Source organism: Pangasianodon hypophthalmus, chromosome 24 (assembly GCF_027358585.1).
Source record: "Pangasianodon hypophthalmus isolate fPanHyp1 chromosome 24, fPanHyp1.pri, whole genome shotgun sequence".
Taxonomy (NCBI): Eukaryota; Metazoa; Chordata; class Actinopteri; order Siluriformes; family Pangasiidae; genus Pangasianodon; species Pangasianodon hypophthalmus.
In genome coordinates this window covers 11349256-11372565 of record NC_069733.1, presented here as the reverse complement: position 1 = coordinate 11372565, position 23310 = coordinate 11349256, and the positions used below count along the sequence as shown (strand labels likewise).

General features: G+C 38.2%; 1 protein-coding gene across 3 annotated transcripts; it reads right to left on the bottom strand.

Annotated features, from left to right (window-relative positions):
- Positions 1 to 466: 466 nt before the first annotated feature.
- On the bottom strand, positions 467 to 22777 carry dmrt1 (doublesex and mab-3 related transcription factor 1). Of its 3 annotated transcripts, none has more exons than XM_026931432.3 (5): positions 20821 to 21441; positions 19978 to 20155; positions 17884 to 18041; positions 12659 to 12830; positions 467 to 2073 (listed from the first exon to the last, which is right to left on the bottom strand). In XM_026931432.3, the coding sequence occupies exons 1-5, from the start codon at positions 21043 to 21045 to the stop codon at positions 1925 to 1927; spliced, it is 882 nt and encodes a 293-aa protein (XP_026787233.1). In that variant the 5' UTR covers positions 21046 to 21441; the 3' UTR covers positions 467 to 1924. The 3 variants fall into 3 exon arrangements, with proteins under 3 accessions (XP_026787233.1, XP_026787232.1, XP_034155090.1); XM_026931431.3 differs by having other exon boundaries at positions 12659 to 12833; positions 20821 to 21435; XM_034299199.2 differs by lacking the exon at positions 467 to 2073 and adding an exon at positions 11768 to 12224 and having other exon boundaries at positions 12659 to 12833; positions 20821 to 22777.
- Positions 22778 to 23310: the final 533 nt, after the last annotated feature.

The window sequence follows — 23310 nt, the reverse complement described above, 5'->3', positions numbered from 1 at the left end:
AAAGCACACAGCAATAAAAGTCAATCTTCTGTAAAATCCAATTAAGTCATTATCTGACTGATTGTATCTTTAATTGAAAACAGAAGTGACAGTAAATTTCTGTGATATATCAGGATCAATCGATACTGCTGCCCGATCCGCTCTGCGGCAGTGATTTATAATGTCAGAGCCATATAGGTAACTACACATTCTTCTCACTAAAACCACTGGGGGATGAAATTAAGAGTTAAGTGTGTTTAATAAAAAAAGGATAAAAAAAAAAACAAGACGGTCAGGTTATTGATTATAGCAGATGGGGCAGAATCGAATAAATGTTTTCAGTGTCTTGGGCAAAGAAAATACAAGTAATTTTCATTTTTGGCTTTATGTGGTGCACTGTATTCACAAGCAGTGTGAAAATCAGTCATCAATAACAGTTTCTATTTTCCCAGGGCACACAGCTACATAAACACCAGAGTACTTTAAATAAGTTTTCTTGCTGTTTTATTAAGACATAACAATAACTGGCACTTTTGCAACATGGCATTTGAAATTAATCTCCATAACAGTCAGTCACAGTAACATAGTGCAGTGGTTAAAGCAATAGAACCATTTTGTGGTACAGCTCACAACTCAGCGTTGCAGTAATTAAGAAAGTAAATCTTAACAGGAACAAACTGTCTAAGTAATAACACCTTCACTGTTCATAACTGTAGAAAGAAAAGAGGGATGTTCAATCCTGTTGCTTTATTACTAAGAGAATAAAAATACAAATAATGGCTTGCATGTGTAATTCAACTTGCCTTATTTAACTGTAAGATATTTCATTTTTTGGAGTATAAAAATGATAAATTACAAAATATTTTGCTGGGTAATACATTTTTTCTTTGACTGTAAGTTTAATGGTAGAGATCTATCTGTGCAACAGATATGCGTACATAGTATTTTACTATTTTAATTATGTCAAAATATATTTAAAATAAAATAGAGTCCTACTCTGGGGCTGTGTAGAGTATTTTTGTTAATTAAGGCAAGTTATCAAGCATTATTCAGGGGTATTATTGGTCAAGGGCAAACAGTGACAACTCTGTGATATGCAAAGAAAGGGCAGAAGCATTCAGCTTATAAACTAAAGTGTGGTAAAGAACCTCTCACAATTCAAGGAGGTAGATAGTGATGCAAATCATCCGAAGTTAAATGATGCCCTTTTGCTGGTGGCCATAAATAAACAACGCACTGTTTGTAGTGAGATTGAAGCATAATTCATTAGTATTCCTTCCTGCATACTAACCCATAACTGCATCCCCTGTTGTCTGGATGAAAGGTGCTAAAATGATCCGAGACTGAATATCACAGTATGGGTGGAACCTCATTTGCTGTACATTAATGGTAAAAAAAAAAAAAAAATAATAATAATAATTTGCTGAAACATTTGTATTTATTAAAGAAGTAATAACAGTCATAAAGCTGACATGTACTGCAGATTGCAGTTTCATGTCCAAACACTGAATTAACTCTCGTTTAGGAAAAAAAAAAACAATGAACACGTTTTTGATTGTAGACTGATCAAAATAAGTCTGGTTAGAAATGCATTTTTAAAAGGTCTTCTGTTTGCTCAAACTCCTTATCTGTCTTGTGATTTTGAAATAGATGAAGGCATCTAAATGAATCTGAATATTTATATAAAGGCATATAAAGGTTCTTATACAATTTGGCCTAAAACCAAATTTTAAAAATCCAAAAGCCAATCACTAAAAACTGTAGATATTATGAGAAATCAAACTGAAACAAATGATAATGATATTCAATAGCAAAAAATCTAAACTTGATGTCACAACTTATTTTAGCATATAATGCTGATCTCTTGAAAAAAACAACAACATGGCCTTAGCCCCCTAAGTGCCATGAGGTAAGTCAAGTGCATTTGGTATATTCTCAGAGACTTTTACTTGGCAGCTCCCTCTATGATGGAGTCCACAGTAAACGCTCCAGAGTCGGAGTTGGGTTCACATTCTGCCTTGTTCTCAACGCTCACCATAGGGTTGATGGGCATGCAGGCCAGGCTGGTGTCAGGAACTCCATCAGCAGAGAAAGCTGCAAAGCACAGAAGCTCAGACATGTGAACAATGCAGCAGAACTACTATTATAGTATATATAACATAGACTACTATAACTCCTTCATACTATAAACTGTTGGAGCATCATGATATGGGGCTGCTTCTCTGCAAACAGTATTGGGGCAATCACTTTCACTGAAAGCTTTTGGAGAATTTTGAAATTCCGAGTCCGACCCTTATATTTTCAGGGAATTGAAGATGATTTGCCAAGATGGGCCAAAATTTAACCACAATGCTGAAAAAAGTTAATTCTGTCTTATCTTGGCTCTCTCAAAGCTGTAAATGCCAACAACAGCTTTGCAACAAAGTACTAATGTTGGTACTTGTGGTCTCAGAATATTTTTCCCCTATCAAATTTGTTTTTGAAACATATCTTTGTTTATGTTTATAAATACACATTTTGTGAATAAATTTGAAGTGGATATATGCACTGAAAGTATATTAAATAACAAAAAAAAAAAGTGTTTGAATACTTATTGCCCCTCACTGTAAATTTAACAACATCTGCAAAAAGTCAAAATGCCCTCCAAAGTACATACTAATATGAGAAATGGGTGAGTGAAAGCATTTTTATTGCCCCAGCTTTGAAAGTCAGTGTACACGCAATCTGTTAGCTTTTTGCAATTATAATAGTGACAGCTCTCAACATTACAACAAAGTAGACAAAGTGCTCGCAGACATGAATCATGCAGGCTGAGGTGAGTTCAAGCCCCTTGGGCAGAACCATTGAACTTGATGACGTATTGAGCCAGCATGAGTGCTGAGCATGCACAGTACAAACAGGTGTAGAACGAGCAATGCTGGATAAGCAATGTATCAACTAAACTGAGCTTTCCTTAATGCTCTCTGAAGAAAACACAAGTAGAAAAATAATGCAAACTGTACTGGTCACTAAATTAATAAGAATAAAATGAATAATATTCTCTACAAGAGTTTTTTTCCCCCCCACACATGGGTTATGCATCACAATTCGGTTTCGTTGTACTCAAAGTAATGACAAATTATCTGTGATGCTAATGTCAATCTAAAACACTGATAGCACAGTCTATTTTAATAATCCACATTACTATAAACTCATGGATCATGGCTTGTGCACCGAGCCAGGTCAGTTCAGTGTTTAACTAACTGCGCATATAAAACTGATACTACAGTGTCTGTGAGGTCCATCAAAGTTACAATACAAGGGGGATCATATAAATCTAATTCAGCTGCTTTCCTGACCTTTGTAACTCACAAAAGACAATATAGAGTTCATCTCCATGCCACTCTTCCCTTTCTCCTCCTCCTTGTACCCAGCGCTCTGCTCTGGCTTGGAGGTAATTAAGGAGCACTGGTGAAAAAAAAGGAGTAATTTTTCTCCTCATTAACCTTCTGATTGGTTCAGGCTTCAGGACTCGGCACGCTGTCTGCAGTTTGTCACCCATCCCAAACCAACCAATCGTTAATACTAATGTTTGTGTAGCTAAACTGCACAGATGCTCTTTGAACAGCAATAACATGGTGTGAGAGATAAGGGATTTGGAATTAGCTGTGGCTGTGTTAATTCTGAAGGAGTTCATCGGGGGGAAAAAAACTATGGTGTAATTAAAAGCCAAAGCACTTGTGGGTGACTGGTAGGTCATTTGTATAGAAGGTAAATTGCAAACTGGGGCTTGCGTGGCAGGCAAACATGTTCTGTGTCACAGCTTTGTTGCATTTGATTATCACCTAATTACCATTTAATACAGATCAATGTGGAGCCTAGCAAATGTTTTAAAATACTTAAGTGTTCTTAAACGATCTAGCACCTCAAAACAATGTTCAAAAAGTCAAATAAAAAGGGAGGGACTTCTAAGTTAGGAGTGAAATACAGTAACCATAAGAAAAGTAAATAATTTCCAGAGGCATTACAGGCTATACAGGATTACAAACAGTATATGTTTTATTTAAAAAAAAAAAAAAAAAAAAAAAAAAAAAAAAAAAAAACCCGGACTTGGCATGAACTCAAGTTTGTTTGATAGTTTAAAAACTTGTACACGTCTGTCAAGCATAGAACAGTACTGAAACAAGAGAAGATTTACCCTTCTCTGTGTTGTTCAGAAAGAACTTATTCTCTTCCCTGAACTTTTGCCCTATTCACCTCTGTTCAACTGAATATCTTATATTTCCAAACTATTAACCCTGTCTTTGTGTGGTTTAACAAAAGGAAGTCTTTTTTTTTTTTGAAGCCCATGAAAAGGGGAGGGGAGAAGGTGAAAGGAGCTCAATCATTTCTGGCAGTCTGAACAAAAAGTGAACAAAAGCCCAGATGTGAGAGAAGATGGTAATTTAGGCCTGATCTATTGTGGATAAGGCTTTTCTGCCAGAGCTCATATACTACCTGCACAGGGCCATGAGGGTGCCTAATCCCTCCACTTAGATAAACACAGATACACACACTCTGCCATGCACTTACCTATAGGGTCTGTATGCTTCAGAGTTGTAAATAAACAGACAATCAAATCAAAATAAACAGATAAATAAATAAAATGCACATATTTCAAACTAATTTTAAAACACATGATATGGTTAGGCTGACAAACTGCTGTTTCAAACAATAATTAAGTCTTAGTTATGCACTGTGTGACGCTTCCCTCTAAGGCGGCAAGGAAGATATGAGGGCAGCTAGAGATGGAGTTCTGTCGTATGGAGCGACATGCGCATCTCTCTCCATCATTAGAGCTGTGGCAGGACTTTATGGAGCAGAAAATTCAGTGGAGACTTAAACCTTAAACAAACACTGACTCCTCAAACCAGCCAATGGCTGCTTCACAGACATTCTCCCACAGCCTAAGACTGGCTTTTTCTGCATAAGGATCAATCACACTAGAAAAAGAACCTTGAGAACAAAACCAAGAAACTACTAATACATTTGTTCTCATGTAAATTGGAATCATATCATAAAAAGTCTCTGATATTCAAAGTACTCGTGGCAAAATAGAATTCTGCAAAAAGGTCCTATATCAGTTGAACTGCATCACCAGCTTTTCGTGACTATCATTAGAACCGACACCTTCAATGACCATTATTGGACTATTAGAGAATGGCATGAGTGGCCAGCAGTGTCTGACAGAAGGCATCAAGTGAGGGTCAGAGGCTAATTAAACACATAAGCACCTCCAGTCCCGCATTGTTAACCAATCTGTCCCCAGACGGAGAGTGTCATTGAGAGAATTGACAGGCCCTCCTCCATGCTAAATCACTGGCACTCAGCCAGCTCCCACAAAATGACCTGTCCATGTCTGGACACACGCTCTGATCTGTCGAAACATTATGGATATACTATAATGACCTGAGACGTGCAATCAATGCTTTGAGGGATTTCTTGTCATTCTGTAAAAATGGGCAAAAATAATTGTGAATGTGGAATAAGAGATTTTAAAATAAGAACAGCGTCATGGGGTGGAGCACATAGTACAGTCCCAAGGGTGAAATAAGTGTGTCATTGCAGTCAGATGGGGCTCTTAATGTCAGAAAGTCAGACAGAGAATTGATCAGAACCATACAAAACAGGCGTTTCATAGCCACACTAACATTTGAAACTGAAAACACTGCAATGTTTTTTAAATTAAACACAAAACTGCCTTTAGGAGCTTATAACTTCCTCAGCTCTTATTCCTCACTCATTGTTTGCATTTTGACATCACAGGGCTCTATCAATGTTCAATGGCGGGCTTCACTATAAATATTAAGAATATAATAAACACATCCGGATGCAGTTTTTAAATATTTTTAGATATCTATTTCCATATCCATATCTTTAGATATCTACTAATGCTGGTCATTCTCCACTATAGCTTGTTCTTTTCAATATATGTATATGTCCCAGTGGTTCAACCATTCGGAGCACTGGACAGTGGAAATGGCTGGAGAAGAACATAAAGCAATGCTTCTTACGCATTTAATCTCCCCAGTGCCTCAGGCAAGTCTTAATGGAGATGTTCTACAACACATTACAACAGTGCTTGAGCCCAGAGCAGGCAATTACACTGGTATTTAACCAATCTATAGAGAGAGAAAAGACAAAGCATTTAGCATCAGCAGGAGAGAGGGCAAGACAGCATGAAATGGAGGAGTCACTAAGTGTGCCTTAAGCTTTTAGACAGCAGACTGTAGTTAGACTTCAGTCATGGATTTCACCTCCAGGCCACTGAGTCCTTTTAAAACGGAATAGCAAAAGTGTGCCATTTGGTGTGTTTATTCTGTATCTCTAAAATGCTGAATTTAGCTATAAAAAATTATCTCCTCATGCAAGTCAAAAGAGACCTCAACATAAAGAAGCATCTTTATTATTTTGATCAATGAATATATCATATTTGATCCAGACTTGTAATATGTTGGCAAGTAAAATCATGTGCTTTAATAATTTTCATGCTTGGAAACCAAAGAACAGTTGTCATGGCAAGCAGAAATCACAAAATAACATATCCATCACAGCTTTGAGATACACTGTATCGCCAAAAGTATGTGGACACCTCACCATTACACCCATATGTGGGCCTTCCCCAAACAGCTGGCACAAAGTTGGAAGCACACAATTGTCTATAATGTCTTTCTATGCTGTAGCATTACAATTTCCCTTCACTGGAAGTAAGGGGCCCAGACATATTCCAACATGACTATGCCCCTGTGGACAAAGCGAGGCCCATGAAGGAGGAGTGGAAGAACCAAGGATGGAGTGGAAGAACTCGAGTCACCTGCACAGAGCCCTGATCCCAACCCCACTGAACACCTTTGGGATGAACTGGAACGTTGACTGTGCACCAGGCTTCCTTGCCCGACCTCACTAATGCTCTTGTGGCTGAATGAGCACAAATCCCCACAGCCACACTAAAAAAAATCTTGTGTTAATCCTTCCCAGATGAGTGGAGGTTATTAGAACAGCAAAGGGGGATTAGTTGTAGAATGGGGTGTTCAAAAATCACATATGGGTGTGATGGTCAGGCGTCCACAAACTTTTGGCCATATAGTGCATAATATGTTTGATCCAGGCTTGTAATATGTTGGCAAGTAAAATTATGTGCGTCAGTAATTTTCATGCTTGGAAACCAAAGCACAGCATATGCATCACAGCTATGAGATACGATAACTCAGCAAGCCAAGCACTTCCCATATAAATGTTCACGTATCTGTAGACACCAAAATTATGAAAACTCTGGAAAATAAGGGATGTAAATAATATAAAGAATACGTCCTACAGATATAACTGGACCCATATTAATAGTACAGACATCAATCCAGTGCAACAAGTGCACTATTGTGTGCTTGGTGCTAATATAACATGAAAAATGACAGAGAGCCGCCAACTGAAATGACCATTATCCTAGCACAACTGATCAGGCAAAAAACAAAAGCTAATTATAAACTAAAATACAATGTTTCAGTAATAACATTAATACAGGACTGAAATTTCGGTGCCCTGAACAATCTGATGTGTGTCAGAGCAAAAGAAAATGCCATGAATCTTAAACCTTGCCAAATATACATAACAGATTGTTACTTTAAAGGAGAAAATTTCACCTTCTGAGTTAGCATTATAGTAGATTTAACTGCTCTGCTAGGTGGGATGTCAAGAGAATGGATTAGCGATGTTGATAAAAGCTGTATGGCTTCTCTGTTACATGAGACGTTACACCTCTTCCTGTTCAATTACTACCACTTCACTGCATTTAAAGAAAGTTTTCATTGTTGATCCCATAGTTTGAAAGAGTGAATAGGGCCTTTGATTATTTCTGTGAAACTGTGTTTTTCCAGAAATGTAGTTTGTTTGTACTTGATCTGCATGTACTTTTTTTGTGTCATAACCTGTGTTTTTGAAGGTTCCCATGTAAACTGAGTTGAGACCACACTGAAACTTGCATTCAAGTTATTAATTATAATAACCAGTTAAACAATGTGTTGTTCCTAATTACATTTTTAAAAGAAATGTTTTCTGATAAGAAATAAGAGAGTAAATCAAAAATTCTGATCTCAGTTAAGGAAAAGTTTTCACAACTCATCCTGTCTGTGTGTGTGTAATGCCAAACACAGGGCTACTTTTCGTCATAGGAAAATGACAGAGACAACTAATTGGCAAAGTGCTGCATGACAGTTTTTAGTAAATAATAGAAAATATTGTGAAATACACCTTGTAACAGTGAGGTCATTTTAACCTGATTTAAATATTAGTCCTGCACAATCTATGAAGAACAGTTCATTCCTACATTTCACCCACAACAACTGGATAAACTGACAGAATTACATTGCTAATTTCTGTTAATTTGTAGTCAATTTCACTGCTCACTGTATTCCTTTGGTAAAGCAGAGCTTTTGGAAAAATTATAAGCTTACTTTAAGATTTCAAATGATTAAAGAAAATTGCTTTTATTCAACATTTGATTTCAAGCAACCGGTATGAATACACTTAGCAAATTCCTTGAATAGACAGGAGTCTTACTTTAACACAGTGTAAATAATAATATGGTGTGAATAATAATGGGATTCATCCATTAACTTTTTGTGGCTTAGAGAGACAGCATAGGGAACAGTCAGATCAATAAATATCCATAGCTTTGATAAGCTTTCCATTTTATTACTAGAAAATAAAACACTTGAGATTGAAATTCAGTCAATGTGTAAACATGACTAAACTACTAAGACCCAAATCAATGATGGCTAAAACTTTACTTAAAAAGGATTTACTTACTGAATTTGCTTACTACATTATTTCTCTTCTTACATGAAACTTTCAGAAATATTCAACAACAGAAAAAAAGAACAAGAGAGAAAGAAAATGGTTAAACCTGTCTCGTATAACACTAAAATTCCAACATAACTCACGGCGAGCACATCATCTTGGAGCATGACGGGGCAGGAGGATGGGTTGGGAGAGAGATGTGGGGTGGATGTAAGCCAACCCCAGGCGGGTGATGGAGTGTGGTGTCACTAGCGGCGTGGACGATTTACAGCAAAGCGCTGCTGACGAGCTCGCGGCAGTAAAGTGCGCACAGGGGCGTATTTCACAGCGAGCTGGCTTTTATGAAGAACACTTGGACGCCCCGGCAGGGCCGCCGCTCGTGACGGATGGAGAAAGACGCATGACAAGCTTCATCATTGTTTGTAAATCTTAACTGTTCCCGCTCACTAACCCCAGAGGCAATTTTCCCGAGACACCGGCAGAGAGGGCCACTCAGAAAGGACAGCATGGCACTCCTGAAGGTTATTTGGCCTCATATTTGGCCAACTGATTACTTCCCCCCACTCCACCGCCACCCCATTCATGGAGCAAGGGGGAAATAAATACACATCGTGCAGGGTGGGAGCACAGGAGGCACAGCAGGTGTATGGGGCACTCACAAGCCTTCTCGCAGAAAGACATATGTCTACAAGAGCATTACATCTCAAGGACCAAGGATCAAACTTTGTCATCAATATCAAAATGTAATCTGGAGAGAAATTGTTACTTATTTACACCATATACACCAACATTAAAGACCTTTATATATATATATGTATATATACACATACATACATATATATATATATATATATATATATATATATATATATATATATATATATATATATATATATATATATACACACACAGAGTCCCCTCTGATCCAAAAGTGGGTTAAGGTCTGGTGATTGACTTGGCCAGTCTAAAACCTTCCAATTTTATTTCCCTAGTGAAGTCCTTTGTGTTGGAAGTGTTTTTTGGGTCATTGTCGTGCCACATGATGAAGTTCCTTCCAATTAGATTGGACGCATTTCTCTTTAAATTGGTAGACAGATGTTTCTGTAGACTTCTGAATTCGTTCTGCTGCTACTATCATGAGTTACATCACTAATAAAGATTAGTTAGCCTGTTTCAGAATCAGCCATGCAAGCCCAAGCCATGACACTACCTCCACCATGTTTGATAATGAGCTTGTATGTTTTGGATCATGAGCAGATTCTTTCTTTCTCCATTACTTTGGTAGAGGTTAATCTTGGTTCCAGAAAATCAGTGGCTCAGTTCCAGAAAATTCCAACCTGGCCTTCTCGTACTGCTGATGAGTGGTTTCATCTTGTGGTATGGCCTCTATTTCTGCTCTTGAAGTCTTCTTTGAATGGTGGATTGTGATACCTTCACCCCTGCCCTGTGGAGGTTGTTGCTGACTGTTGTTTTTGGGTTTTTTTCACAGCTCTCACAATGTTTCTGTCATAAACTGCTCTTGTTTTTTCTTGATCGACCTGTTTTATGTCTGGATGTTAGTACACCAGTGGTTTCTATTTTTTTCAGGACATTCCAAATTGACGTCCTGGCTATGCCCAATGCTTGTGCAATGGCTCTGATCGATTTTCCCTCTTTTCTCAGCTTCAAAATGGCTTGCTTTTCTCCCAAAAGCAGCTCTTTGGTCTTCATGTTGGTTTATCCTTTTTAACAACAAATGCAGTCTTCACAGCGAAGCCCAGGCCTCAATTCAAGAGTACAGACATTCAGAGCTTCTAACTGTTTAAACAATCAATTTAACAGGGCACACCTGGGCAACAAGATGCACCTGTCAGTCACATGTTCCAATATCTTTGATCACTTGAAAAATGGGTGAGTTCAAACAAAAGGTGCCACGTTCTAAGTTGTTGGACACATTTAAATGTAAATATCAGTAAAGTTTTGAAGGGGATATATATACACACACACACACACACAAAATCATTATTTCTGCATATACAGCATATACAGGGTACAGTCATGCTGGGAACTGTGCTCAGGAATCTAATCTAAGTAGTTAATCAAGCCTAGTTGTACTGGCTGTACTAATAATGATGACAGAAAGCATGTGAAATCTATGCATGCCACACTAGAATAGGAGGCAACTCTTTGCAGATAACAGCTTTTTTCTGGCCATGCCAGCCTGGCCATGCATGCAAGGTCATGGTCATGCCTTTCCTAAGAAGACCATCTAAGCAGGGTAGAATGGCAGAAGGAAAGCACAAAATGGCTTATTATTTTGACAAGCTTCTTGTCTTCATCGCAGTCCATGTCAACAGAATTTCCTAAAAGGTTATACTTCAAGTATCCCTGAACATATCATTTTAAAATCTATGATGAATCATTCATATGATGCTTTTACAGGAAACACAAGAAGCCCAAGAAACAACTAAAAAGGCAAGGGAATGTCTCTTCACCTGTACTCCTTATAAAAAATGCATGATATGCAAACTGAAAATGTGGCAGTTTCGTTCAGCTAATCCAAGCTAGCTGTGTAGTTAACTACTAGTAAACTAGCATTTGTCACAGATTTATGTATTCAGGCCTTGATTTGTATTGTCACATTCTCTGCAATTTTTAACAATAGCCAGACCTGTCAAAATATACCATAACAACCAAAAGTTTATTCATTACTAATATTACAGTAGATAGGTTATCTAAATGGCTTCGCACATAGGCTCTGTGGCAAAAGAATTTCCAGATACCGTGTCTTTACCCATCTGCACACTGGATGCGTAACTATCTGTTAGCACCCAGATGAGGATGGGTGCCTTTTTGAGTCTGGTTCCTCTCAAGGTTTTTCCTTGCCACCATTGCCTCTGGCTTGCTCATTAGGGATAAATTCACATATTTACAATTTAGTTTGGTTTAATTTCATTTGAATCTATTTATTTCTGTAAAGCTGCTTTGTGACAATGTCAATTGTTAAAAGCACTATACAAATAAAATTTAATTGAACTGCATGCGTAAATGAGCTCATACATACATAAACAGAAAATCTGGAATGAACAAATTTCAACTAAACACTAATCTATATAGTCTGAAACAGTAATCCAAAAGCATTTAATCATTTATACATCACTTTGTTTCAGCACTGGGGTATTTTATACATCAAACTGGTGCAAGCAGGTCTCATATTATGTGTTTAATGCTAGTCACAGGCAAAAGCCATCAGCCTGCTATCACTCCAGTAACTGGGTAGTTAGTATCAGTGTTTTGAGACCACCCAGACTGGAGCGCTTTTGTGCTGTAGTGGAGCGTAGGACACCCTGGAGTGAGAGTGCAGGGGGACAGGCACCCTCATGGGTAAGCAGCTTGTAAAATTCATCAAGAACCAGAACAGGTAAAGGCTTTCAGGAGATGGGGGAACATTGGGTCTATTAAAACACAAAGCATGCAAGAGTTCTGTCAACATCACTTCTGAAGCGTTCATTTATAAATTGATCTGCTCTGGGTAGTTCAGAACTAGCCATCAGCCAGACATTTGTGTGAATTCCTGATATCTGCAACATGAAGAAACTAGAGTATTAAACAGTGTGACTTCTGCACTTGTACATGCAGCTCATGTCACTTTAAATCCCAAAGCCTAAGAACAAATGGCCATAATAAAAGTTTTACTTTTGAATTTATTTATTTGTGTGAATTTTATGGCGCTCTTGACTTGCAGAGTGAACCTCCCTCAGATGTACTTTGCACACGCTGTTGATAAACTCTGGATAAAACTTTATGGGCCTGTGAGTGGAATGGGCATATGTGAGTGTATGTGAGAGAGAAAGGAGGAGGGGGATGGGAGAATGATGAAGACACTGACCTGCAGTTTTGGGCTCGGGGCAGATGTTGTTGTCCTCCAGGGTGAAAATAGGGGGCATGCAGGCAGCTGTGCCCAGGCCCTGACTTAGGTAGGAGGCTGCAGAGTAGTAGGAGTGCATACGGTACTGCTGGGACATGTTGTGGCTGGACAGGCGGCTATCTCCACTGGGCATCTGCTTCAAAGTGAAATGATTCACGTACAGACACAGACACACAAACACCCACACAGGGGTAAGATTAATGTAACTGGAAATATGAAATAAGAATACAGTCATCTCCAGAATTATTTACTCCCACAGTAAAGCAGAGTATAAAAGGCTATGGAAAAATGAGAAGCCTAACCTATAATTTAAGTATTCTAAAATAGATATTATTCTAAAATCTATTTTAACAAAACCACATCAGTGACTGGCACCCCTAGGAATTCTTTTAAGCAAAAATGCAATTGATTTATCTTTCTTTTGAATTGATCTTTTATTTATATATATATATATATATATATATATATATAATTTGAGGTGACACATTTCTGACTAGAACTGGGTTCTATGGTCAGATAAGACATTCCTGGCAACAAAGACTGGTGGTGAGTTTGGCATAAAAAGAAGAATGGTTATATAAAAAAGAACCTATTCCTGCCTGTTAATTATGGCGGAGGGCCTGTGATGATGAGGGACAGGTTTTCCTCCAAAGGCCCTGGGAACCTTGGTCAGGATGAATGGCATCAAGTACCAGGATATTTTAAATGAAAATCTGGCTTTGTCTGCCAAGACGTTTCAGCAGGACAATGATCCAAATCATACATCCAAATCCACATAAAAATGGTTAAATGATCACAGAGAACTTTGCTCTGTATTCTCAAATCTCATCGATCATTATACAAGAAGGCTCAGTGCTGTTGTGATGGCAAAGGAAGGCATACAGTGCTAACAGGATGGGGTGCCAGTAATTGTGATGCATGTGGTTTTGTTGAATATATTTTTTAATTTGCTTAGAATATCTTTACTTCACTTAATGGTTATAATCCTCTGATATTTTCAGTGTGAGATTAAGCTAGTTAACAATAAACATTTTTTCATAACCTTTTTTTAACCAAGGGTGCCAATAATTCTATAACATGGATCACATCAGGTATCAAATCAAATTTATGTGAAAAATAATGTCAATTCCAGAAAATCTCTATATATGCCTTCTTGATCATAGTACATACAGAAACATTGTATTACAAATCACAAATTCTGAAAACAAGCCTGCTATTTAAAACAAAGTTGTGCATGTCTCATCATGAAATGAAAAAAGTAAGATATAGTCTACAGCCCTTACGAGTCTCACCTGGCTTCTCAGACCAGATAGGTTATTCCGTAAAAATAAACTGCAACACATCTCTTCTACCATCTTTTGAGAACTTTAAAATGAGCTGTCTAGTCAGCAGCACAATGGCTTGAGGGGTTTTTCAATTTCAGCTTTATGGAATTTGATTTCTGTCAGCTAGTAATATGTCACCATTTATTGTTCACCCTATCAATTCTAGACAGCTTTATAAACTGTTATTTAAGCTATGCTAGGCTTCTCATATTGCCTATGACAAATACAACAAAAAATGAACTGTATTTTTCTGGACATGCTCCACTGAAACATGCATTGAAAAACAGGAATACACATGGCTAAGCATCTGAAATGTGTCACAACAGGAATTAAGAGGTACTGTGGTCTGCCTAAGGCACAGTTCAATTTCTATGCTCACGTTAATCCATTGCCCTCATTTTGCCCTCATTCATTAGTATTAGTATTTCATTTGCCACCTCTCATGATCATGTACAAAACTGGTATGTTCAGTTTAAGCTCAAGACAAATTTCTTGAACTTAAAAAATTACAATTCATATAACTCTGGATCATATTCACGTGGGAATTCATTTAGCGTATATATGTTCAAGTCTGACTTTCCCTTTCAACAGGAAGAAAGTTAGAGTAGTAAGGTGTGGGTGCAATGCTACTTTTGGTGTGAAAGCTCCAGTGCTGCCCCCATTAATAGGGGCTGGCTCATCTCCCTTACCTCCCTCAGAGGGCTCTTATCTGGCACCATCAGCTATCTGGATCCTCTACGCCACCCTCATATTTTCATTCTCCACCTGCAGTGCAGCGCAGCCCTGCTTGCTTGAGGTGGGAGAGGGCAGGAGATGGACGTGCTCAGATAAAGACAAGCTGGGGAGCATTTTCTTCACCCATTAACTTTTCCCCTACAGCAACGCTAAATCGATTTGTATCAACCTCACTTAGGGACTGTAGACCATGGTAACGGATTACATTCTTAAGGAAATGCAAACTATTAAAAATGGATCTGCTTAAACTGTAATAAGATTTAGTTGGAGGATTTCTGAAAACTTAAATATGAATGTTTAGGCTGACTACAACATACTCCAAGCTTTTGTCTTACAAGACAATAACAAAAATGAAATATCTTCCGTTGACTGATAAAGCTGAATGCTAAAAATGACCATATAAAATAAGTCCTTGCAAAATTAAGGCTAATATTTTCAGCTTTTACATCTAGGCAACATCAGTTTAACCTAAGCAACATCAGCTCACATCTGTTCCATCTTTGTTTACAATGCAACACGCTGTGAAAATAAATCCTTGCAATCTAGCAGGTAGTACCATTATGCATAATGAGATCAACATTAAAGTATTCATGCGTACTGAAACACTATGGCAATATCATTAACCTTTGCAATTCAAATGGCACAAAGAAGTGTGACAAAAGCAGTGACCGTGGTGCAGGATGTTGCTGTCAGGCACCCTATTGCACACACGTACTGAAATATGGCTCCATCAACAGCCCACATGGACATACCAGTCATTGTCCCTGAAGAAATACTGGTTTAATTTATTTCACACATGAGTAAATCACACTGGATACAATGCAGATACTTTGTAACATAAATCAGAGCAAATATACAGGATGATCTCCATACTACAATCATGTCACAGTGTTGAGACCGCGTCGTATGTCAGTGGTTTCCTGGCTTATTGATAAAGGTTAATAAAAGTGTCTCAAGTTGATGGGATATCAAAGCTGAAGGGCCATGACTTTGAGGATGCCCTCAATTTCAAATTGTCCAATTCAATATGAACAAATGGAAATCTTTCCATTATGCAACATCATGGAAATCATGCCTTAATTAGACAGTAGACACCTTCAGCTTTCAGATCACAGTAATTACATCACTGAATAAAACACAGTAACCTTAGTACTTGGGTCTTGCTCTTTATTTGTTTTTACAACAATGATGAAAAAAACTGTCTTCTAACACTATATACATGGTTCACCATCCTACTCCAATCTACATCCATCTCACTATCTAGTCCAGAGCATCCTATGTCATACCTTTACAGCCTATTCACATAAAACATAATACCATTATTACTCCGCCAGCCTCGTCCTTGTGAAAAGACTCATCTTTGCTCTCTATCACAGCTCAGAGCCTATTAAAAGTAAGAACCAGAGTCACCAAAATCCTTGTTTATACTAAGCTGCATGCACTTCATGTGTTCATTTGTGTTGTATTCAGAAATATTTTCCAATATAATGAGCAATATAATAAAAAAATCCATCAGTATATTACAACTATATTACAATATTACAAGAGACCTCTGTGTAGTATAAAGCTGTTTGAATACAATTAATATTTACTGATGTAAAGCAAAATTAATCTTTTTTCCTGTTCATAGCTTTTGTATATGTGCACATAACATAACATTAAAGAGTTGTTATAACACTGCTGCATGGAAACGATTAGAGGTCAGCATCTCTAACTGACCAGAAAACATAAGCACCATCAAATGCAGCTCAGGCATTTTAAGACATGCATTAAAATCATTTGCCAAACTAAGTGACTAAAGGGGGAAAATTCAGTGTTGTTCAGTGTAATTGCATGGCTTGGATAAGGGTTAGAGAACTCCCAGTGGCAGCGTTAGTTGCAGTTCCGACTGGGGGAAGCAGGGAAATGTAAACAGTTTGTAAGAGAGACAGCGTGGCATGAAGACTGCACACCTTCCTTGCTGTACTCAGCCACTGGCTCGGAACGAGAGGACAGGCACTATGCGTAAAAGCTCACTGTGCCACCGTGCCAAGTTAGAACAGGCAGCTGGGTTCACTGACAGGAACCCGTATAAACAAGCGCTCTAACCCACTTAATCAGCTCATTACCACATACTGCTGGACTACATGGGACACAGCTTAGGTGAGTGGGGAAATGAGTGTACCATGGTGGTCTTCTTCATGGGTGTTGAGTTAATATGGAGCAATCCTTCCTGTTTGGAGTGGATTTTTAAGTGGGATTTGAAAACTAGACAGAAAGTCATTGCAACACTGCTTCTTGGGAGACCTACTCTCTGCTTAATCAAAACCAATTCTATTCACTCACTGTGTATAAAACTTGCAGCCACTGTGTTTAATGGTAAACAAGCTTGCCACATATTCATACCCATGAATCCCCCTACAAACTTATTTCACTTTACATGATTATGATAGTTCTAGTCTGTTCAGTATTATGTAGAATGGGGACAGGCTCTGCAGCCATGTTTACTATACTACGTTCACAATGTACAAACATCAAGTTGTGCAATAAGTTGCTGCAGCTTTCACACCTATTAGTTTGCCTAGTCTGAATCATTCAGGTATGGTTCAATTCAGGTTCACACTGCACAACCCAGTAAGCATAAAGCTTCACAAAATCAAAACACCATGGAAACCAAGTAATTAAATAAATTAACGTTGATTTGGCCTGCAACCGACTGCTGTGTTGCTGTCCAAATGAACTGCACAGAGGGGGTAAACTCACCAGGGCTTGATTTAAACAAAATAAACGCTGCATATTTAAAATACGCTCTCAGAAAAAAAGGGTACTAAATCATACCTTTCTTTGTTGCTGGTGTGGAAACTTTTGTACCTTTATTATTTATCATTTACCTAAAAATACCTAAAAAGAAAAGGTGTACGCAGTGTGTGTTTAAAGCTTTACTTCTAATTTCTAACCGTAAATTACTTTTTAAAGTTACACTATATAAACATTTCCAGGTGAAAGATACAAATTATGGATAAAAAAGGTATACCCTTGTGCATACTAGCAAAGATATCGTTTAGTACGATTTTTTAGAAGTGTACAAGTGACTATTGTTACTACTGTATTATGGTAAAACAAATGACTGCATATGTGTGTTGTCACCTGGTACTGCTGATAATTGTAGAGATTGCTGTAGTACGCTGGATAGCGGGAAGGCTGATAAAAGTTGTAGTAGGAGGCATCCACCACCAGGTCAGCAGAGCCCTCAGTGTGTCCCCTGCTGGCTGCCGTGGGGCTCGGCGACAACGAAGAGCGGCTCCCTGAAACAACACATCTTACACTTACAGAGCCATTCAAACCCCTTTGAAGTGAATGTACTAAATGAATAAAGGCCATGAATAATTACACAGCCTAAAAGCTTCAGGTATCTACAGGCAGCTTGGACTACAAATTCAAAAATTCAAGTTAAAAATGTAGATGCTTTCAACTTTTTGTTAAATTGTGTGCTGTCTTCGTCTTCTGAACTGTAAAAGCAATGTGGAAGATCGGTAGTGTCGTTGCTTATGGCCCCATCTGCTGGTGAAACAAACCAGTGATCCTGCTAGTACAAATGTTCTTGCATTATTCCTCACTAATGCGTCATTACACTGTCTTTGCAACCAATTTCTTTATCTTTTCACCTTCCTCTTTATCTCATGTGCAGATTTGGAATGTGCCGTCTACGCCTGATGTCAGAAGATGACCAGTAAGTGCCGCTTTGCTCTCCTTTGCCCCTGTGACAGCAGCAGATCAAATTTTGGCAGCCTTGACCGGGCTGATATTTTCCTCCTAGCTCAGTCCTATCAGACTAGCAGGAACAGCCTGTCTCTCTCCCACCCTTCTTGACTCAACATCTCTGGCCAGAGAGCCATCAAAACGATTGCCCAACATGCCAAGGCGCAATCACCAGAGCTAGAGATAGGCACATAGTGCAGTGACGGAATGTTACAGGAAATGTTGCTCCTTCATTACCCCCTCCTTGTGTTTTCTGAAAAAGGAAGAGAGTACCTCACTGGCTGTATTGTGTTCTAAGAAGAATAGGTCACTAAAATGGAGAATGGATAGATGGGTACAAGCTGTCCGTGGTCACAGTTCTACTTGAACCACCCCAACACATACTTTCTCAAAAGTCACAAGTTAAGTGGGTCATAGTGCTAGGTGAAAAATTTAAATTTTTAAAATGTAAAAAGTTTTTTTTCTTTCACCAATTATTTTTTATTAGTATAGCTCTTTATATTATTCAGATTTTCTCTTAGAAATCTCTGTTATGAAAGAAAACAAGCAAATAACTACTTTTGGTGGTAACACATTTGCTGTTTTATTCATGGTTCATAGCATCTTCATTAGACATTGCACCAACCCAATACCGTATGAGGCCAATACCAGCGGGGGGAGAGAAAAAAAAAAAAAAGATCGCCTATAAGAGAAAACGTATCAGATCTTGTAGCAAATGACAAAAATCAGAATTGGATTTGAAAAAGAATCTTATTTTGGAACCAGCATCAGCCGATACTCAAGGTTTTAATATCAGTAACAGAAAAGAAAAAATGGTATCATTCCAGCTATAATTTTAATTTAAATCACACAAAATCTAAATGTACAATTTATTAACAGCTAAGAAGCTGGGAGAAATACTAGTTAATAACAGTTACTACTACTACTGTACTACTAGCATACATTATGCTGATTTCAATCAAGTTTAACTATTTAATTCAGAGTGGTTATTCTACAGGTTTTTAATTTGTAATGATTTTCTGATCTCAAGGGACTTTTCAGCTCTGATATTAATTAGACATATCAATCATAATTGCTCAATTGATCAAAAAAAAAAATCCAAGACTAATCATTTTATATTTATATAAGCTATATAAAAAGTTATGCTCTTATTTAATGGCATCTGTTAATTTTCCTTCCATACTTTATATCCTCTTTTAAAACAGAAGTGCAAACTGGAGAACCAAAATCCAGGAAACGTTTGTTGATTTCTTTGGTATGACACACCTACCTAACCTGATGAGTTGTACATGTGTTTGAGAATGGAAGTGTGTTGGAATCTGGCCATACAGCACTTTAATTGGACATGCCTTTTAATTAGATATGTCTTAGTGGGTAAACTAGGTTTCAAGCCAACATGAGCAATTCCATAAGTGCATATTAACACTGCATGCTGGACTCCCTCACCTCCCTTCTGGCTGGATTAAAAGTAATTAATCTCACCAGAGGCAGCAGGAGAAGAAGCAGATCCAGTGCTGGTGGAGGAAGGTGATCTCGCTCCCACTGCAAAGCCATAATCACTTCCGGGCTCATTCTTCACCACAATGTCCGGACCAGAGAGGTTCACTGGAGTGCAGATGCCCATCTCCTCCTCCTGAGCCTGCTGACGCCGCAGAGCCACCTGAAGAAAAGCATTACCAGTATAGATTAATGACTGTTTTTGCTCTAATGAAGATCTATTGTTGAGAGTTTTTGTTTAGAGTTTTATATATATATATAAAAAGTGAACTGCTAACTATATTTACCTGTATTTATTTATCTATTTTATTTTATTAATTCTGTATTTTATGCTATACCACACACTACTCTCCTCTGCTCGACAACATGGCGTGAAAGAAAAAAAAAAAAAAAACAGGCAGCTAAAATCCTACACTATTCAACATTGTAGCTAAGAACTGTATCCTTAAAGTAAACAATTCATTTTGTTATTGAAAAACAATGGGTTACTTTAGTGTAACAAGCTAATTGAGTCATTAACAAGTTAACGTGGTTTACAAAGGTTACAATTTGATAGTTTTTGACTTTTGATTGATAAATATATTGTCTGGCTAACGTTAACGTTATCGTCAGTGTTTACTAAAGCTAGCATGGTAAATATTTAAACAAACAAAACAGAAACAAGCAAGAAAGGAAGTACTACGAGTTGTTTGTTTGTTTGACTTTCTTTTTTGAAAGAAATTATATTTAAAAAGAAAATAAATACAAAAGAGCCAAGGTGTTGCTTAAACGGGATAAATGAGTCTGGTTCTTGAGAGGAGTTAACGACAGCTAGCTTAACTTAGCTACCTGAGCCGCCATGACGCGCTGGCGCTCCGCTATCAGTTTGCATTTCTGGCACTGACAGTCCCGCCAGTTACAGAAGCGCTTGTGGCCCTTCAGAGGCGAGACGAAGCCGTGGTTCCTGCAGCGGGAGCATTTCGGCATGCGAGGCTGTTTTTTGCCCACCAAAGCCGGGGACAGAGGTGTGGAGCCGTCCAGAAACGGCTGCTTGCTTTGCTCGTCGTCGCTCATCTCTTAACGAGCAGAAATGTGCTCGTGCTCGAGCTCGTGCTGCAGCTGCTTCTCCGGCTCGCGCGTGTTGTGCCGCTCCGCTTTGGCGCGAGTCACCTCAACATTCCAGCACGCGCGTGGGAGAGCAGCACCGAGCGGCCTTCCCACTACTATCATTGGTGGACACATTATTAAAAAAATAATTCTAATAAAATGGGAGTGCTCATGTGCCACAGGGTTCTAATGGCAAGTGCAGTGTACCTCAAACCTCTGTCAAGCCAAACATCTAGCAGATTCACCCTAAACGACACGCATAGGCTATGCAGCTTCATTACGAACACGTGATCTTCAACTGCATCTAGGATTTGTTCTGTAAATTAAATTCTGAATGGACTTCTTTCACTGACAGTCTATTTTCTCGTTGGTTAACAGTTTCCTGCATTACCCACTGCCTTCTTAGAGTGGTGTCAGTGGGATTTAGCTCTTGCTTCATCTCTACCTAAAGAAAGTGATGCAGCAGCGCTTTAGTCCTTAAGTCTGTCCAGCTCCTCATCTCACCTCCTCATGTGTACACTCTGCTTAAACAGATAATGTTCCTAAACTTCCACTTTCATTATAATACCACCATGAGTACCATCACAGGTCACTAGCTATTGCTTTCTGGAACTTTAACTCTCCATTATATCTACTTTGGGTTTCTCATTAATGACGATGAGCGTCACTGTAAAGTGGTGAGTGAGAATCTTACTCTTTTGTTTTTAGGATCTAACAGCAGAACCTGACCATTATGTAAGTTTGAGCTCGTTGCCATTTTTTTCTTCTAATATACACCACTCTTACTGCACTACCAATGCAGACAACCACTAACTTCTCACAGGAATAACAACAATACAGCAGCATCCAGCCAATTAACATGAGAAGCACTAAACACATCACGTATATTTCGATCTAAACATATTTAAAGTGTTTCAGGATGATGGTTTCCTTGATGTTTAGAAGATAAGCACAAACGTGGCAGTACTTGAAGCAGACGTATGTGCAGCTGATGTAAGCAGATTGGCGTGTGCACAGATATACTCCAAAAATGTTGTTATCCTTAAGGAAAATAAGCAAAAATGATGAAATACACATGAAGTGAGCTTAAGAAAATGTGAATACTGTGCATCATCATTAAACACTTTATCCTGACCAGGGTCTTGGTGGATCTGAAGCCTAATCCAGAAACACCAGGCACAAAGCGTGGAAACTCAGGTGTGTAAATGTGGACAGAATATGATTAAGAGGGTTTAAATCAAGAGACTGAGACTGCGTTGATTTCAATGTTCGTGGTTATTATCTATGGCCAAGTCTTAACCTCCAGGCAGAGACAACCCGATTTTGGGCTAAAACTATACAAATCCAAGGCATCTGATCCAAATCCATATTTTACCGTGGGCACTCTTCTTGTAGGCAGTCCATTTTTATGTGCACATGGTGTACCTGGCTTAAAAAAGTTTATTTTTGGTCTTATCTGTCCACAGCACATGATCCCAATTATAGTTCTAATGACCTTGGCTGATTGAGCTTAATGATCTCTCAACTGTTTATGTATTTTTTTTATATATATAATTTACTTGACTAGTCTAGATCCACAATGACCTGTCTGTTTTATATTGTTTATAGTAAGTTCTTTAGTTTTCCCTTGGTGATGAGTGACAAAGTGTTTTTTTTTTTTTTTCATATGTCCAATCTATGTGGGAATTTAAAAAAAAAAAAAGTGGTTGGTCTTAGTTGGTATATTTCTATCTTTCCAATGTAGCTTGTAGAGTTAACAAACATATCAAAGCTACACAAATAATCTACATTCTGCACCTGCAAGATGACCAGCAAGTGAAACACACCATTCACATATATTACATAATATTACACAAATGCTAAAGTGGAAATTTTTAAGTAACCTGTGTGTATGTGATGTGGAACACATGACTTATATTTCAATACAATTTACACATGTGCCTTCACAGTTTTTTTGTTTTGTTTTTGTTTTTGCATGGTTCCCTTGCATCCTTAAAATATGCAAAGTTGGATTTGTTTGTGAGCAAATAGTAGCAGAAAAATCCAAAAGCAAATATCCATTTCCAAATTTGATGTGTACTTGTTTTATCAGCCCTGAGATGTTTCCACGATGTTGGTATACTATTCAGGGTGTATTCCTGCCTCACACCAAGAGTCCTCCGGATAGGCTCTGGATATACTGCAGCTCTGACCAGGACAAAGTGGTTACTGAAAATGGATGGATGGATGGAT

Bases quoted from the DNA above. Each gene is read 5' to 3' on its own strand.
- dmrt1 (XM_026931431.3), bottom strand. From the start codon at position 21,045: ATGAGCGACGACGAGCAAAGCAAGCAGCCGTTTCTGGACGGCTCCACA. The intron at 12,834-17,883 runs GTGACAACACAC...TTCACTTTGAAG, and splicing joins ACAATTATCAGCAGTACCAG to CAGATGCCCAGTGGAGATAG. The intron at 2,074-12,658 runs GTCAGTGTCTTC...TGTGCTTTGCAG, and splicing joins CCCCGAGCCCAAAACTGCAG to CTTTCTCTGCTGATGGAGTT.